We start from the raw sequence: 19085 nt of genomic DNA, 5'->3' as shown, positions 1-19085 counted from the left end.
GAACTCCTGACCTCAGGTGATCCACCCGCCTTGGCCTCCCAAAGTGCTGGGATTATAGGTGTGAGCCACCGCACCCGGCCAACCATATGTTCTTATGTTCTTTTTTTTTTTTTTTTTTGAGACGGAGTCTCACTCTGTCACCCAGGCTGTAGTGCAGTGACACGATCTCGGCTTACTGCAACCTCTGCCTCCTGGAGTCCAGCGATTCTCCTGCCTCAGCCTCCTGAGTAGCTGGGATTACAGGCATATGCCACCACACCCAGCTAACTTTTTATATTTTTAGTAGAGACGGGGTTTCACCATGTTGGTCAGGCTGGTCTCGAACTCCTGACCTCATGATTCACCCACCTCAGCCTCCCAAAGTGCTGGGATTACAAGTGTAAGCCATCATGCCTGGCCCCTTATAATTTTATATGATTTTTAGAATCAACTGTCAACTGCTGCAAAAGAAAGGAGCCGATGTATGATAGGCATTGTATTGAATCTATAAAGCAATTTTACAAAAGGAAACTTTTCCAGTACATCAACCCCAGTAATACACATCCCTTATCTTTGTGCACCCTCAAACCCAACAGAAGCTACTTGGGCATTAGTTGCCTCTTGACAGAGAGGTATTCTACCTTTTCCACTCTGCTTAATGATCTTATATTTACAAAGCAGTTTATAAATATGAAGTATGGTGTTAGAAGCCAATTCTTGGCTTACTCATTGGGTACCTAGTCATCTCATAAGAAAATCAATTTAACATACTCCACATGATGTATGTAGAAAGTATAATAATCCTTGAGTTTAAGTTTGGGTATGAGTTTTGCATATGTTACTACCTACAAAGATGACTGTTATTAAAATGACCTTTTAAGAAACCTGGAAAGATTAGGCCAACCATCTGCCTGTCAATTGCACAGCCCAAGATTGTCAAGTACTATTGGCTATCAAACACCACTAACACAAGAATTTTTGCCAGTCTATTTAATGTATCACTATATGCCAAGCTATGTATCACTTGGATCATTTCTTTCCTTTTTGATTTAGGATTACATTTTAATTAAGAATACATTTCTACCTTTAGAGGGCACTCATAACATACAGCACTTACACATCTAAAATAAGCAGCTCTACCAGGAATAGAACATGAAAGATCTTTGGATAAGCTACTGATCCACAAAGCAGATAATCCTTTTGCTTTCATTAGTGTAACTTTCCAAGGAGGCTCCCCACAGACTCAGAGCCAGCCCAGCATTAACCAAACAAAGAGAAACAGAGTGAATCCTGTGCTAATATTGGGAAAACCAGGCAACAGGACTCATTTGGGGCCTTTATTGTGAAAACATGCCCCAGCTTTCCCAAGATAACCAAGAGTGCCTCCAGAAACATTTCTCCAGGCCATCTATATGGACACAGTTTCTGCCCCTGTTTAGGGCTCAGAGATATAATGCAGACATTCACCAAATAACAGAAAATGAAGGAGACCCCAGGGCCGTTCCTGATATCAAGGTAAGGTGATCTCCACAATCCATGATCCTTTCCTGTCAAGGGAAAGTGTTTACCAGAAAGAATATAAAACTATATGCAAGCTTTAGTGTCATTGCTCTCTTATCTTAATGTTTTATCAAAAATGTTTTCAAACCAACCCCAAGGGACATCTAGAACCTAGATGATAATTACCTGATCTATCTAGTTTTCTCCAATCTAAACAGATTCCCCTTACCAAAACAAATTATTATTTATTGCTTTTTTGTTTGTTTGTTTGTTTCAGGTGATAACATTCAACAAATCTAGACAGACTTTGTGGCTATAAGTGTTAGCCCTTGGATGTCTTTCTCAGATATAAATATTATATCCCATATAATAATGAAAGAAAAATTGTGGACTGCTTTCTACAAAAAAAATTCCTAGGGAAAACAATCGATAAACTAAGAACATAAGAACATTAAGGAGCTAAGGGATGTTTTTTCCAAATTAAAAGTTTCCTAAGGTGAATTTCCTAAGCTTGAGTTTCTATCAGTAGGTAATAACATTATTTCTCCAAAGAGTGACAATTTACCTGCTGAATGTTGTGTGTATGTTTGAAGAAAATATAGTTTGAGTCTGTAAATCCTCTTAGTTATTAACATCTCGTAAAAGGTTACTTGGTATAGAATATGGACATGTGTTAATGTCTAACAAGCAAGAGCACACTCAAAATTAAGTATTGCAAAACTATAAAACTGTTCAAATACCTTAACACCAGAAAATTCACCTGTTCTTTTGCCATGGCTCATATCCTGATAATAATCATTATTTATTTGCAAAATCTTTATATAATTCTCTAGGTCTGCCCTTTCTCCTAATGTTATTTTAGCCATTTGGCACAAGTGGAGGGGAAAATAATAAAAATAAAAAGGGTCAACACAAAGGTTTTTTTTGTAAATGTATAAGGGCCTGTTCTTTTGAGCTTCCAGACGTATGTGAACAAATAACACATGAATTCCCGCACCCCCTATTATCATCTAAGCACTAAGAGTTTAGCAAGCTCTAATGAAATGGGATGTAGTGGCCAAGAGTCCTGAATTAATGGACATCTTAATGTAGGCAACACATGCAAAAGATATTTCTAAAAGACAGAATGTGGAGACTACTTTGAGGAAACAGACAGCAAAAACAACAAATATACCCATTATATGGTGCATATGCATGCTATTGTATATGTATGTATGTATATGCACGCACACACATATATATAATTTCAAAGTTCTAACTGTCTTGAGAAGGTATGCTGTAAGTGGAATCAAAGACAAATAAAATGCAAAAATATTTAAAAATCACTGTTACACCTTCCCATGGCATCCTGGAATCAACCATACACGCTGGTGCTGGGCAACCTAACTTTTATCCTAACCTCACTAATCTGCTAACAGGTTCCAGTCTGTACAGCAACAGGTGAGGGTAGAAGGAAGCGATCCAGTTGGGATGCTACTGGCTTCTTCATTCAGTTTTTGCCTTTTGAAAAAAATCTTTTTATATTGCATCTGAATACAGAAAGAGGAGACGTGCCTCTTCTAGCAACTGTAAGGATGGAAACACTCAACTCATTTTGAGTCTGCTGATATCATTGAATCCTTACTAACTGCAAAACCTTGGGCTAGGAGCCACAGGGAATAAAGAGAAAGAGCAAGGCCGGGCGCGGTGGCTCACGCCTGTAATCCCAGCACTTTGGGAGGCCGAGACGGGCGGATCACGAGGTCGGGAGATCGAGACCATCCTGGCTTACATGGTGACACCCCGTCTCTACTAAAAAATACAAAAAAACTAGCCGGGCGCGGTGGCGGGCGCCTGTAGTCCCAGCTACTCAGGAGGCTGAGGCAGAAGAATGGCATAAACCCGGGAGGCAGAGCCTGCAGTGAGCTGAGATCAGGCCACTGCACTCCAGCCTGGGCAACAGAGCGAGACTCCGTCTCAAAAAAAAAAAAAAAAAAAAAAAGAGCAAGATATGCTCCCTCCTTTCTAGAGACTTACCATATATTGAGAAAGACAAACATTTAGCATATTATCAGCATGACTCATGTCAATAATATAAGGTACCTACATAATTATCATACATTTTTTCAATCAGTAACATATTAGAGGAGGAATATGATCACTCTGGGGTAAGACGATTGAAGAAGCCCAGTGTTAGAGTGAAAGCAGTGAAATCGAAGGTAGACGTGAAATAATGTCTAAGAACGTACATATAGAGGCAGAAAGAGGGAACATGGGCTAAAATGTATCTAGACATCAAGAGGTCAGTCACAAATTCTCCAAAAATCCTCAACCTAAGCTTTACAATTCCTGTAAAAATTACCCCCAAATAGATCTTGGGCTTAAATGTAAAACTACATGGAAAACTATAGAACTTTTAGGAAAAAAAAATGGGAAAAAATATTTATGAGCTAAGGCTAGGTGAAGAGTACACAGACACCAAAAAATCATGATCCATGCAAGAAAAATAATCAATAAATAAGACTTCATTAGAATCTAAAAAACTTTTGCCCTGCCAAAGACTCTATTGAGAGGATAAAAGACAGCATACAGACAGTAGGAAAATACTTTCACCCCCATGTCTGCCAAACACCTTGAACCGAGAATAAAGAATTCTCAAAACTCAAGAGTAAAAGACAAACAATCCAACAAGAATATGGGCAAAAGACATGAACAGGCATTTTACTGAAGAGAATATGCAGATGGCAAATAAATATATGAAAAGACAGTCAACATTGTTAGCCATTAGGGAGATGCAAATTAAAGTCACAGTGAAATATCACTACACACCCAGCAGAATGGGTAAAATGGAGAAAAAATAGTGGCTATAAAAATGGCTAGAATGGCTAAAATGACTAAAATTGTGACAACACAAACTGCTGGAAAGGATACAGAGAAACTGAATCATTCATGCATTGCTGATAGGAATGTAAAATAGTACAAGCAATCTGGAAAACAATTTGGCAGTTTCTCATAAAATTGAAGATACAACTACCATATGGTCTAGCAATTTCACTATTAGGCATTTATCCCAGAGAAATGAAAACCTACATTTACACCAACCCTGTATGCCAATGTCCACAGCTGCTTTATTTGTAATAGTCAAAAACCAGAAACAACCCAAAAGCCCTTCAAGGGATGAATGATTAAACAAACCGTGGTACATCCATACCGTGGAATCCCATGGAGCCACTAAAAGGAATGAACTACTGATACACAACACAACTTGGGTAGACTTCAGGGACAGATGCTGAGCAGGGGAGAAAAAGCCAATTCCAAAAAGTCACACACTACATATATGTGTATGATTCTATATAAGCCACTCTTTTTTATTCTTTGAGATGGAATCTTGCTCTGTCACCCAGGCTGTAGTGCAGTGGGGTGATCTCGACTCACTATAACCTCTGCCTCCTGGGTTCAAGCTATTCTCTCACCTCTGCCTCCCGAGCAGCTAGGACTACAGGCATGTGCCGCCACACCCAGCTAATTTTTGTATTTTTAATAGAGACAGGGTTTCACCATGTTGGCCAGGCTGATCTCGAACTCCTGACCTCAAGTGATCTGCCCACCTCAGCCTCCCAAAGTGCTGGGGCTACAGATGTGAGTCACCGTGCCCAGCCTACATAAGCCAGTCTTGAAATAAAATTATAGACATAGAGAACAGATTCGTGGTTGCCAAAGATTAGGGATTAGGTAGGGTGGTGGGCATAGCTACAAAGGGGTATGCTTTAAAGGGAGCCTGGTGGTGATGAACCAGTTCTGTGTCTTGACTGCAGTGGCAGTTATGCACATTACACATGTAATGTGCTAAAGTTGCATGAAACTATACACGTGCACACATAGAAATGAGTGAAATCTGAATAAGCTCTGTGAATGGTACCCTTTTCATTTCCTAGTTTTGATGTTGTTCTTTAGTTATGCAGTCTCCATTGAGGGAAAGTGGGTGATCAGTACACGGGACCACTCTGTACATTCTGTGTACGTGATTTCCTACAACTATAGCATTATTTCAAAATAAGCAATCTTAAAAAGCAAACCTCTAAAGGTAGGTTAAACTGACAATATGACACACAAATCGCCTGCATTTATTGTGGTTATTCCAGTTGTTCTTTTCATTTGGCTCCTTGGGTTAATAGCATTCATGTGGTCTGACCTGTTTTAGAGATGAGAAAACAAGTTTGGATATACTATTGGTTGCATATGTAAAGTCAGCTGAGAGGTGATTTGAACCTGGATTTTCTGACGCTGGTTTCAATAAGTATCTGATAGCTTCTGACAGGGATTTAAAAAGTGGACTGTAGTTTCCTTGACTTGAAGCCAGTCTTCTTAATAGTACTTTCTGTATGGTTTCTGCCCAAAATAGTCCAACACAGGCCACTAATATACTACAAAATCCCATACACCTGCATATACACTCACACACTTGTCTTCATCGGATTATTTTTTATGTATTTTATTTTTCTTTTTTTTTTTGAGACTCAGTCTTGCTCCATCACCCAGGCTGGAGTGCAGTGACGCGATCTCAGCTGATTGCAACCTCCGCTTCCCAGGTACAAGTGATTCTCCTGCGTCAGCCTCCCAACTAGCTGGGACTAAAGACGCCCGCCATCACCCCCAGCTACTTTTTTTTGTATTTTTAGTACAGACAGGGTTTCACCACGTTGACTGGGCTGGTCACAAACTCCTGACCTCATGTGATCCATCTGCCTTGGCCTCCCAAAGTGCTGAGATTACAGGTGTGAGCCACCATGCCCAGCTGATCAGATTTTTTTTTTTCTTTTTTTTTTTTTTGAGGCGGAGTCTCGCTCTGTCGCCCGGGCTGGAGTACTGTGGCCGGATCTCAGCTCACTGCAAGCTCCGCCTGCCGGGTTCACACCATTCTCCTGCCTCAGCCTCCCGAGTAGCTGGGACTACAGGCGCCTGCCACCTCGCCCGGCTAGTTTTTTGTATTTTTTAGTAGAGACGGGGTTTCACCGTGTTAGCCAGGATGGTCTCGATCTCCTGACCTCGTGATCCGCCCGTCTCGGCCTCCCAAAGTGCTGGGATTACAGGCTTGAGCCACCGCGCCCGGCCCAGCTGATCAGATTTTTTTTTCTTCCATCAGGGTTTTTGTTTCCTTTCAGGGCAGGAATGCAAGCGGGAGGGCGGGTGAACTCTAGGCCAGCAGTTTTTCTAGACAATCAACATGAGGAAGAGAAAGTGTTACAGCTGCTCTAGTGAGAAGTCAACTCTGTCAATATATATGTTTATGTGTGTACATTCTTTCTCAAAAATAAACATGGTCAGAGTTTAGACAAGAGAGCTGTTGCCACAAGGTTATTTTTCAGCCAATTCCAAAGTCAATGCCCTTCTGAAAGTGTGGGCTTCTAAGTGCTCTGCTGTTCCAGACGTGTGATCCCTTGAGCAGCTGATCAAAGCACTTATTTTAAGACCTTATACACAGAAAGGAGAAAATAAATCTCAAGGCACCAAAGGGCAGCTACAAAGACAATGGAGCCTTGTGTGATGAAAATGATAGAGGAAAGAAGGAAAGAAAAACAGCTTAGTAAGAGAGCAATTATGCCTTTTGGCCAAATACCTTACCATTAGTGTATTCAGAAGACAGAATTATTCTGTCCTGCCTCCTTTTGTGAAAGAGTAAGTTCACTGAGAAGAATAAAGTTGTTTCTTATTTTCTTGAAGGCCCTCTGAAAATAATTCCATAGTAATTAGTTTAACACTTGAGATGTTCACAAACCTATTGAGGAAAAGTCTCATTTGGAAGTCAGCCATGCTTCTGTGTGCCGTGGCTAGCATGCATACGTTCAGTGGCCCTCTGGCACCTGCTGCAGGGTCTTCCCAAGTGAGGCCCAGGGGATGTGGCTCCACAGGCCTGCGGCTCAGGGCCTTGGATTCTCAGTGAGCAGTACTTACATGATCTTCCTTTGATGGAGACCATAAGGAAGACCTTGGGTATGATCTTTGGGAAAGTGAAAAAATGTCTTCAATTATTCAGCCTCTGAGCTCACAGAACCCAGGACAATCCATGTGACATTAAGAACAAAACAAAGAGGGGTGGGGAGAAAGGGAAGACATTGGTCAAAGGCTGCAAAGTATCAGCGAGATTAGAGAAATAAATCTGAGTGATCTATTCTACAGTATGGTGACCGTGGTTAATTCAGCTTGAGCATCCCTAACCTGAAAGTCCAAAATGCAAAATGCTCCAAAATCTCAAACTTAAGTGCAGATATGACATTCAAAAGGAATGCTCATTGGAGCATTTCAGATTTGGATTTTTAGATTCGGGATGCTGAACCAGTAAATATAATGCAAATATTCCAAAAGCTGAAAAAAATCTGAAATCCAAAACACTTCTTGTCCCAAACATTTTGTGTAAGGAATACTCAGCTTGTAATCATGTATATTTCATATTTCAAAGTTGCGAAAAAGTAAATTTTTAACTGTCTCATTACAAAAAAAAATAGATGAGGTGATGGTTATGTTAGCTTTATTTAAGGTTTCTACTATGTATAGAAATATTAAAACATCACATTGTACCATAAATGCATGCAATTATTATGTGTGAATTAAAAATAAAAATAAACAAAATAAAAATAAAATAGTGTTTCAGCTTGTCATAAAAGGTACTTATCATCCCAGAGACTTTTCTTATATAGCTACCTTGGACAATATCTTACATTAATTAAGCACCTAAGATACCAGCTAATACCTTTCAAAGTAATAAATGAAATGGTGATCAATTTAAAAGTAAATGGTGGCCAGATGTGGTGGCTCACAACTGTAGTCCCAGCATTTGGGATTACACTGGCAGCCGTCACCACACCATCCACTGGGCTCTAATCTGAACACCTACACCCTCCACTTACAATTCTGATTGAAACTCTGAACAGGAAAAATGGAAAACCATTCTATCAATGAAACAAACTAGTGTCTCACTGTGGTAAGGCCCTCTGGTAGCAGGAGAGGTCATAAATAGAAAACTCAAGTGACTATAAATAAAAAGTAAAGCAGTCTTTATATCAGAAATGGATGTGTATATATATATAAAATTAAATATACATACACACACATCCTTTTAAAAACATATATACACATACCTGAAAGAAAGCATAATGTGTATTTGTGCTTTCCAGATATACATTGGCTTGAAAAAAGTCAATGTAATATCACAAAGAGCCAGAGGTGGCATTGCTGAATAAAGAGAGGCAGAGAAGAGTAAAAAGGGAGATGGCGCGTGATAACTGATTCACCCTGGAGGTTTTAGAAACAACTGAGATGCCCCCAAGCAAGGAAGGTGGAGAAGGGTCTCCCATCATCAGCTGGGGCAAGCTCAAAAGATTATTTGTGACAGTTAAGGTGGCCCCATATTTTTTAACCTGTAGGCCATGTCCAATGCCCCCTTGACTGTCCGAAAAATATCCAGCAATGGAACTGGGGTTATGTTTAAAAAAAAACAAAAAACTGCTGGGGGTGAGGCAGAGGAAGTGGGAAGTACTGCAAGTGTTTTCGAAAGAGACATGTGATCTTTGATTTGCCTTAAAATAATACAGGGCAGGAGGGAAGTAGGAGTGTAAGAGATAATACAGAATTGGCAATATGTTGTTAATTGTTGAAACTGGGTGATGGATATGAGGGTTCATGAAGATAATCACTCAGTTTTTTGTATTTTGAAAATTAACATAATACATTTATTTTTAAGAATCTCAAAGACTAGAGCTTACGATGTGCCTTTAAATTTAAATAACAAACTTTTCATCTTCTATTTATACACCACAGTGGGAGCTGTTGTGTATGCTACCTAGCAAACATTCAGTAATTGCGCACATCATCTTGACCTTTCAGGGGAATTTTTTTAAATGGAAAAAAAATTCCATATGAAAATCAAAGAAGTATACTGCAAAAATCCTGGCTAGCTTTAGTATACTGGTCTGTTTGTCTTTTCACTGATTTTACAACTCACAGATTTTAAATGGTTTTAATGGTTAGGGAAAAACATATCTAGTACCATTTCCATTGTTCAGAAGGTCTCATAAAATCATGTTGGCTTCCCTGCTGAAATCAAGCCAGTCTTCACAAAGCCACAGAATCACTGCAAATGCTTTAGAAAATTTACATTAAAGTTTTACCCTCTTGCAAGATAAAGATGTGGATAAACTATACTGGGAACCTCAGGGAATGTATTAGTCCTTTTTCATACTGCGATGAAGAAATACCAGAGACTGGTTGATATATAAAGAAAAAGAGGTTTAATGGACTCACAGTTCCACACGGCTAAGGAGGCCTCACAATCATAGTGGAAGGCAAAGGAGGAGCAAAAACATGTCTTACATGGTGGCAGGCAAGAAAGCATGTGCAGGGGAACTGCCCTTTATAAAACCATCAGACCTCGTGTGACTTATTCACTATCGTGAGAACAGCACAGGAAAAACCCACCCCCACTATTCAATTACCTCCCACTGGGTCCCTCCCACGGCACATGGGGATTATGGGAGCTACAATTCAAGATAAGATTTGGGTGGGGACACAGCCAAACCATATCAGGGAGTAAAATTGTTTTTCTAGGTTCTCTAGAAACCATCTAATTCCATTCTATGAGAAAAGGTGATCCAAATCAAGCTTGTGTCATTTAAGAGTTTATTTTAGAAACTTCTATAGAATAGTTTTATAGCTCTTGCATTTAAAATGACTGAAAAATGAAATTTTAAGATGAAGCAAATATGTTGAAAGGATAATAGTTTAAACTATATAGTGACAATTGGAATATATTCAAATATTCAAGAAAGAAACCCAAATCACAGGCTACGAAAGTAATTTGATTTGACATCAACTATGTAATGAAATATGTTTTCCCATGAGACTACATTTGGCTTATATGATTTCGAATTCTCAACACTAAAAATTGTAAGGATTTATATTCAAGTGATAGATCACTCAAAGAACTTTTATTCAAAATAATACTGGAAATGAACTAAAATATGGAAGACATTGTCTCACATCTTTGTAACTGTCTGTTCAAATTGCATGTGACTAGAAGACAAAAGGTAATGGCAAGGAAGCAGGAGGCTAACAGCCCAGGAACCTCATCCCAGGAATATGTGGAAAATGCTAGAAAGACAGTTTAATGCCAGCAAACCGCCTCTAAGAGCTGTGGCTCCATGTTCTCTTTCCAAATTCCTAGGAGAGAGGATCTGGCCCAGTATACATGTGGTTTCTGTCTCAAGATCCATCAGCCTTGCTGGGTGCGGTGGGTCACACCTGTAATTCCAGCACTCTGGGAGGCTGAGACAGGCAGATCACTTGAGGTCAGGAGTTTGAGACCAGCCTGGCCAACATGGTGAAACCCCATCTCTACTAAAAAATACAAAAATTAGCCGGGTGTGGTGGCACATGCCTGTAATCCCAGCTATTCAGGAGGCTGAGGTAGGAGAATTGCCTGAACCCGGGAGGCAGAGGCTGCAGTCAGCCAAAATTGCACCACTGCACTCTAACCTGGGCAACAGCGTGAGATCCTGTCTCCAAAAAAAAAATCCATCAGTCCTAGCTGTTCTGTAGGTTGTAAGACAATCTTAAGGCGTCATCCAGCACATATTTTGGTTGATTGCAACTTTAAATCAGCTTATGGGGTTCCCAAATCAAGGATGGCACCTGAAGTAGACAGCCCTGATTTCGATATTTGAGGCCTGGCATATTTATATCTATCACCCACAAGCTTTATGATCATGCCTCAGAGATGATTCTACACATCTCCTCTGTTTATCTCCTATTCCCACCACCAGACACTCTGAAAAGTATCTGTGGATGAGCCCCACAAAACTAAAGTCTAGAGTCAGCAGACCCTCAGCCCCTAGGGGACACAGGCCGTGAAGTTCTTGTGTGACCCTCTGTCCTCTCTTGAGTCAAGCCAGTTGACCCAGTGTGGGTCATCAGATAACCACCCACACTGATACATGAGTATTTTTACCTATAAGTTATCAACAAAATATATAGACTGTGTGAAGTTGCATAAAAATAGTAGAACAAAATATGACCAAATGAAATGAATAAAACATTACTTGAAAGAAATGATCAAAGCAGTTGATATCACCAATGTCACACTGCATTTCTGAATTCTATCATAAATCTGCTCTCTCTGCTTCTGCGAGTTGTATTTAAGGCTTTCATCTGTGACCATGTGCCCAGAGGTTCATGTTCTGAAGGACATATTTTTGAAGTTTTCATTTGAAGAGAAAGTATTATTACCATCAACATCATCCCAAGAGGACATGCAGTTAATTTTACAGAGAGTTTTGTTGAAGAATGAGTTTGCTGAATTAAAAAGCAAGCTTATGATCAGCAAATAAAATCCAGGTACTATTGCTTCCTTTTTTCTGTTTTTGCCTTGTCTTAAAAATACCTGCACCTGATTATTTTTAACAACTTATTAGCATCATTAAGATCTGTAAGCTTCCCCTTTCCCAGAGCTGCAGTTTTGGAGAAGCCACCCATCTCCCATCATTTGTTGGCCCATGGGGAGTCCAAGCTTTGGGGGGCCAACCATTGCCCCACATTGCCCCGCATGGATTCTTTGCTACCCTGAAGATAAACAGAGTGAAGGTGAGGAGGATGTGAGGAACAGGAGGCAAAAGAGGGTCCCTCAGGCCCCTGGTCTTTAGCCTGGACCAAACTAGAAGTTAAGAGAAGTTCGCCTCCCCTCTCTCTCACCCACCCCTCACCTTAGACTCTTCCCCAACACCCACAGACATACCCTAGGAACCTCATTCTCTCATTCCAGCCTAGTTTCTCCCTTTAATCAAAGAAATAAAGTTCAAATTCGTATGCACTTAGATGTAAATGAATTCATATATCACTCCTGCTCATGAAATCTATAGGGAACATTCATATTAGATCCACAAGAATGAACCTGAGTAGTGTAATTTGTACCATATAAAATCTGAGCAGGCGGGAAACTTGGGGTTCAGGGCTACTTCCAGCCCCTCCTCAGAAGCCACACTCCAGCGTGATGCAAATCCCACTGGCTTCTACTTCTGATCACAGAGAAGGTGCAGCGTTCCTTGGTTCTGTCTTCACTTCAAAACCTCCTCCTTTATAAAAAATTAGCTGGAGGGCGAGGCATAGTGGCTCATCCCTGTAATGCCAGCAGTCTAGAAGGCCAGTAGTTTGGGGCCAGCCTGGACAACAAAGAGAGAGCCTGTCTCCACAAGAAAATTTAAAAATTAGCTGGGTGAGTGGCACATGCCCCTAAGTCCCGGCTACTCAGGAGGCTGAGGCATGAGGATTGCTGAGCCCAGGAGTTAGAGACCGCAGTGAGCTATGATCATGCCACTACCCTCCAGCCTGAGTGACAGAGTGAGACCCTATCTCTAAAAAGAAAAGAAAATCTCCTCCTTTTCTAAGCAGTTTTGGTCAAAAGCCAGGTTGTAATTCTGCTTGGTTTATTCATTAGAAATGGGCTGGGTTTTTAGATACATTAAATCATAAAGGGAGGGGGAAATGAATGCCTTTGGGTTTTAGGAAATCGGGAACCAGAGAGCTCATGACATTTTCTTTTCTTTTCTTTTCTTTTTTTTTTTTTCTGAGATGGAGTTTTGCTCTTGTAGCTCAGGCTGGAGTACAATGGCGCGATCTCGGCTCACTGCAACCTCTGCCTCCCGGTTCAAGCCATTCTCCTGCCTCAGCCTTCCGAGTAGCTAGAACTACAGGCATGTGCCACCATGCCTGGCTAATTTTGTATTTTTAGTAGAGACGGGGTTTCCCCATGTTGGTCAGGCTGGTCTCAAACTCCCGACCTCAGATGATCCACCCGCCTCAGCCTCCCAAAGTGTTGGGATTACAGGTGTAAGCCACCATGCCCGGCCATGACATTTTCAAATTCCTTCTCCCTGAGTCAAGATTCAGAGCTCATTGCTCACTTCTTGGAATACAGCCCTCCACCTCATTCCCAGATGCAATAAGCATTCTCAGGGGCCCAAGAGCAGATGGGCTCTTCTTTGCTAATGCTTTTTAAAGGCAGAGAGTAGAACAATGGTGAATGGTGACATCTGGTGGAAATCCAAGCATTGCAGCACTTCGAACCAGCATGACTTGAGGCTCAGTTGTAACTAACTGAAGTCTGAGTACTTGAAGATGTCCTTTTTTACCAAGTGAAAAGCTCAGTGATATCACCGTTTTGGCTGACACAGGTACAAACTGCCACCATGCAGGATGATGACGTAAAGGGAAATGTCTTTGAAATGCCAAGAATTCGTTTTTGAATTCAGTCTAAGTTGGATTTCATTCTCTGAGTCTTCATTTTATCTTTTTTTTCTTTTTTTTTTTGAGGCAGAGTCTCACTTTGTCACCCAGGCTGGAGTACAATGGCGCCATCTCGGCTTACTGCAACCTCTGCTTCCTGGGTTCAAGCAATTCTCCTGCCTCAGCCTCCCAAGTACCTGGGACTACAGGTGCCCACCACCACACCTGGCTATAATTTTTGTATTTTTAGTGGAGACGGGGTTTCACCATGTTAGCCAGGATGGTCTCAATCTCCTGACCTCATGATCGGCCATCCTCGGCCTCCCAAAGTGCTGGAATTACAGGCATGACATTTTATCTTGCATAAAATCAAGACAATAATAATTCTCACATACAATCTGAATGGGTTGCTTTGAAAAAAATCAAATGAGACAAGACATGTAAAAATGCTGGTAAACTATAAAGACATAGGCTTTTTAAAAAAACTCAGATATGGCTGAGCTTGGTGGCTCACGCCTGTAATCCCAGCAACACTTTAGGAGACAAGGCAGGTGGATCGCTTGAGGTCGGTCAGGAGTTCAAGACCAGCCTGGATAACATGGTGAAACCCCATCTCTACAAAAATACAAAAAAAATTAGATGGGCATGATGGCAGGTGCCTGTAATCCCAACTACTCAGGCGGCTGAGGCAGGAGAATTGCTTGAACCCAGAAGTCAGAGGTTGCAGTGAGCTGAGATTGCACCATTGCACTCCAGCCTGGCAACAGAGCAAGACTCCATTTCAAAAAAAAAAAACTAAGATACTTTGAGTTTTTTTTATTTAAAGCCTGCATCAGTGGGTCCAGCTTTCCATTAGCCCTGTGCTGCCTCCTGGAAACCCCTTGGAAACCTATGGGCTGGGTTTGTAGCCAGTTTCTCCCACAACAGTTGTTAATCTAGTTATCTCTATCTGCAGATGGACCTTGTACCTACTGGGCACAAAGTAAGAGCCCAGTTAATATTGACAGGTCAGTTGATCAGTAGATATAGAAATGCGTTATATCCCTAATTTTTTTCCACTGTGTGGATGAAACAAGATTCATCTGATTAAGGTCAGGGAGCATATGGTATTTCTTCATGTCTTCAAACTGAAATTGTTAAAATCTTTCTTCAGACAAATGTTTCACATGCTCCAAAAGAAATTAATGACAGTTAAGAATCCTGAATGGCCCCCAAAATGTTTCATTTCAAGGCAGTGCCAACCTCCAACTTCCCCAAGAAAAACATCCCTTTTAAAATGCCAAGCAAAACAGTCTAATTCAGTCGCGTCCAACTCAAAGAAATCAATGCCCGCTAACAAGTTCTCCCAGCAGCCGGGCCAGAGGAGGGAGAAAGCCTTAGAACGACAGGGCCCCACATGGCCTGAACGAGGCTCGCACAAAGCCTGGTTTATTAGGAACCACTGGAAAAGCTATAAAGCCCAGGCAGCCTTCCTGAGCCTGTCACAAATTGTCCACTTTGGAGAGAACAATGTCTTCCCTGTTCTTGCCATCTTGTTTGTTGATTTTCAGGCTCCATCAGTGTGAAATTGAGAGATCCGGCCCAGGTCCGTGGGGACAAATGGAGTGGCCCCCTTGTGTCAGGCCTTCTCTGAACATCCATTTTAACAAACCTCATACCTTCAGGGTCTACTCATGCAATTGCTACAGTCTACCCCAGTTTCTCGCCTCTGTATCAAGGAAGAGATGAGATGCATTATTTACAAATGTAAAACCACATCTATCAAAAGATATGTTTATTATAAAAGTGTTAGACATAACAGCATAATAAAATCTTATGTGCCCATTACCCAGCTTCAACAATTATCAACTCCAGATCATGTCATTTTGAAGTTCATTCGTTCAGCAGATATTCATTCAGTACATGTTATATGCCAGTACTGCTTAGGTTTTTTTGTGAGGGTTTTTTGTTTTGTTTGTTTTTAAGACAGAGTTTGCCCTGTCGCCCAGGCTGGCATAGTGGCGTGATGTCGGCTCACCGTGACCTCTGCCTCCTGGGCTTGAGCTATTTTCATGCCTCAGCCTCCCGAGTAGCTGAGATTACAGGTGTGTACCACGGTGCCCAGCTAATTTTATCCATTTTTAATGGGGCTTCACTGTTTTGGCCAGGCTGGTCTTGAACTCCTGGCCTCAAGTGATCTACGAGCCTCAACGTTCCAAAGTACTGGATTACAGGCATGAGCCATTGTACCTGGTCGACTGCACAGGGTTTTGAGACAGAGGTCTGAATATTGCAAAGTCCTGAGGCTCACAGAATTCAGAGCCTAATGGGAAAACAGACTATCACAATACAGAGCACACAGGCAACCCCAACGTGAGAGAGCTTCCTGAGGGAAATGGCATCTAAGCTAAGACTTGAAGGATAAATAGGAGAGGAGATTGCCCTGGGAGAGAAGAAGAGGAAACTGGAGAGTGGAGTGATTCAGGCAGAAGGAGTTGACACAAAGTCCCAGGAATGAGAATGAACAAGGAAATTTTAGGAACGGAAGGAGCATGAATGTGAATGGTGCTTTGAGTACCAAGGAATAGGTGACAGAAAGATGGGTAGACAGAGTACACATCAACAAATCGCAGAACGTCATCTATGCCATGAAAGTCACTTGAACTACATCCTGCGGAGAAATGAGGAACCTCTGTGAGGCTAAAAGGAAGGAAAGAACAGGACACATTTACCTTTTTTATTTTATTTTATTTTATTTTATTTTTTGAGTCTTCCTCTGTCACCCAGACTAGAGTGCAGTGGCGCAATCTCAGCTCACTGCAACCTCTGCCTCTCAGGTTCAAGCGATTCTCCTGCCTTAGCCTCCTGAGTAGCTGAGATTACAGGCACCCGTCATCACATGCCTGGCTAATTTTTGTATTTTTAGTAGAGGTGGGGTTTCACCATGTTGGCCAGACTGGTCTTGAACTCCTGACCTTAGGTGATCCGCCTGCCTTGGCCTCCCAAAGTTCTGGGATTACAGTCTTGAGCCACCGAGCCCAGCCTCACATTTATGTTTTAGAAAGATCCCTCATCTGTAAGGTGGGGAATGGAGTGGGGTGGACACAGGTGCCGTGTAGGTGCAAAGGCTGGAGCTGTTTAGGAGGCCACCGCAATTCAATTAAGAGAGCTGGGAAATAACCGAGGGGATGTTGAGAAGTACGTGCTTGGGGAGGCAGGTTGGCTCTGGAGCTCTCGCTGGGGATTATGCTCTGCTTCCTCTGTAAGGTGGAAGGTTTGGGGTTTGGATGTGTGAGTGTCCTAAGAGAGGGCATTGGAGACTGATTATGTATCAGAGAATGGGTCGCATGCTGAACCCAGACGTAGGCTCAGCAAGAAGCCCTAGAGACCATCTTCACTAAGCGCCATGGCACAAACAAGGAAACTGAGGCCCAGGTGAGTACAGAGATGGATCCAAAGTCACAAGGGAGACTTGTGGTCAGGTCTTCCTCTCCTGACCCTTCCTCCGCTGCTCTGTGCTTTAGCCAGCTGTCTCCCTTTATTTCACCAGTACCTCAGGAGAGTAGCAGAGCCTGGGAAAATGTGACAATTCAAATGGTGGCGGTGTGAAATTTATCTCTTATGCCACTCAAAAAAGAGAAGTTATTTAAAAAAAAAAAAAATTATTCTGAGCAACAGCATCCCCTACATTTCACATGCTACATTTTTCATGCCTGCATTTGCTTCCACCAACTCTTGGGATTTGGATGAGAAGGTTTTTCATTTCTCATGGTTACTAACATCCATCTTCAAAAAACCTTAGAATGAAATATTACAGTATGAACCTTGTTGACTTGTTTTACAGACTAACAATATTCTAGACTCCACGGATTTAATTTACCAAAGGTGTCTGGCATTACCTGAGGCAGATCTTGCTAATGTCTTCACTATGGTGTGTATTCTTTACTATCTAAAATGTCAGGGGGTCTGTCATTTCTAATGCCCTGTTGGCATCTAAAATACTGTTTCCAAATTTTAGGTAAATCCAACCATTATGGAAGTAGCATTCCTCTTTCTTTTTTTCTTTTCCCCAAGACAGGGTCTCAGATCACCAGTGCCGTGGTGTGATTCCAGCTCACTGCAGCCTAAACTTCCTGGGCTCAGGTGATCCTCCTATCTCAGTCTCCTGGATAAGCTGGGACTACAGGCACACACCACCATATCTGTCTAATTTTTTTGTATTTTTTGTAGAGCCGGGGTTTTGCCATGTTGCCCAGGCTGGTCTCGAACTCCTGTGCTCAAATAATCTGTCTACCTCAGCCTCCCAAAGTGCTGGGATTACAGGCATGAGCCACCGTGCCTTGTCAAAGCTGTGTCATTCTTTTTACTATTTTTGCATTATTCAGAGAACTAATCAATTTACTAAGTAAAGTGGAGAATTAGCAGCCATGTGACTAACTGAGCTAGTACCTACGGAATTCAAGTCAGTAATTCAACCTCCTGTGTAGGCTTGGAAATATGGAATTAGTAACTAGTCATTGAATTCCTATTATTTGCTGAGTGTGAGAGGATGACAAATTTAAATTTTGGTCTAAGATGATGAATGTGGTCAAAAGCACTTAATTACTCCTAGAAACTATCATAAATAGGCATTGGAAGAATCTGAACCAACAATATCACTCTCATAGATTATAGTCATCAGCATCAGTTAACAATGACTGTCTCTTGGATATGGTGTCAAGGAGCGTGACAGCCAGAAGCCAGGACTGGGGAGACAGTTCTACTCCTTACTCGCACTAACAGAAATCATTCTCACTGGTCTGCAGTTCACTCATCGAATAGCTGGGAGCAGGAGGGAGTAGTTATTGAAATAACGTTTATAGGAACATTTTATAAATGTTTATACCTCAGGGTAAAAAAAAAGTCAACATTTTTATAATAAAGGTAAGTATACAGAACATGTGTTTTTATAGGGTTCTACTATTCTCTAGGAATAACTTCTTTGGTAAAAATATACATATGTATGTCTATATTAGATATAGATATACATACTGAATTTTTAAAATTGTAAACCACCATGATAGGAAAATATTGTAGTTAGAACAAATGCACTTTTTTTTTTTTTTGAGACGGAGCCTCCCTCTGTTACCCAGGTTGAAGTGTAGTGGGGCAATCTCAACTCACTGCAACCTCCGCCTCCCAGGTTCGAGCAATTCTCCTGCCTCAGTCTCCCAAGTAGCTGGGATTACAGGTACACACCACCACGCCTGGCTAATTTCTGTATGTTTAGTATTTTTAGTAGAGACGGGGTTTTACCATGTTGGCCAGGCTGGTCTTGAACTCCTGACCTCAGGTGATCTGCCTGCCTCAGCCTCCCAAAGTGCTGAGATTACAGGCAT

The 19085-nt window shown here is 41.5% G+C and overlaps 1 protein-coding gene across 4 annotated transcripts in view; it reads left to right on the top strand.

Moving 5' to 3' along the window:
* Window positions 1-1237: 1237 nt before the first annotated feature.
* The window catches only part of RGS20 (regulator of G-protein signaling 20), a 123739-nt gene continuing 105891 nt past the window's right edge, over window positions 1238-19085 (top strand). For all 4 annotated transcript variants that reach the window (XM_011937589.1, XM_011937588.1, XM_011937587.1 and 1 more), the window contains exon 1: window positions 1238-1494. In XM_011937589.1, the coding sequence (XP_011792979.1) occupies window positions 1460-1494 (35 nt within the window). In that variant the 5' untranslated portion in view covers window positions 1238-1459. The remainder of the gene's footprint in view (window positions 1495-19085) is intronic.

The sequence above is a fragment of the Colobus angolensis genome, unplaced genomic scaffold (assembly GCF_000951035.1).
Source record: "Colobus angolensis palliatus isolate OR3802 unplaced genomic scaffold, Cang.pa_1.0 Scaffold166, whole genome shotgun sequence".
In the NCBI taxonomy this organism is placed as follows: domain Eukaryota; kingdom Metazoa; phylum Chordata; class Mammalia; order Primates; family Cercopithecidae; genus Colobus; species Colobus angolensis.
Note: the sequence above shows the minus strand (reverse complement) of the source record. Positions and strands in the feature narration are given on the sequence as shown.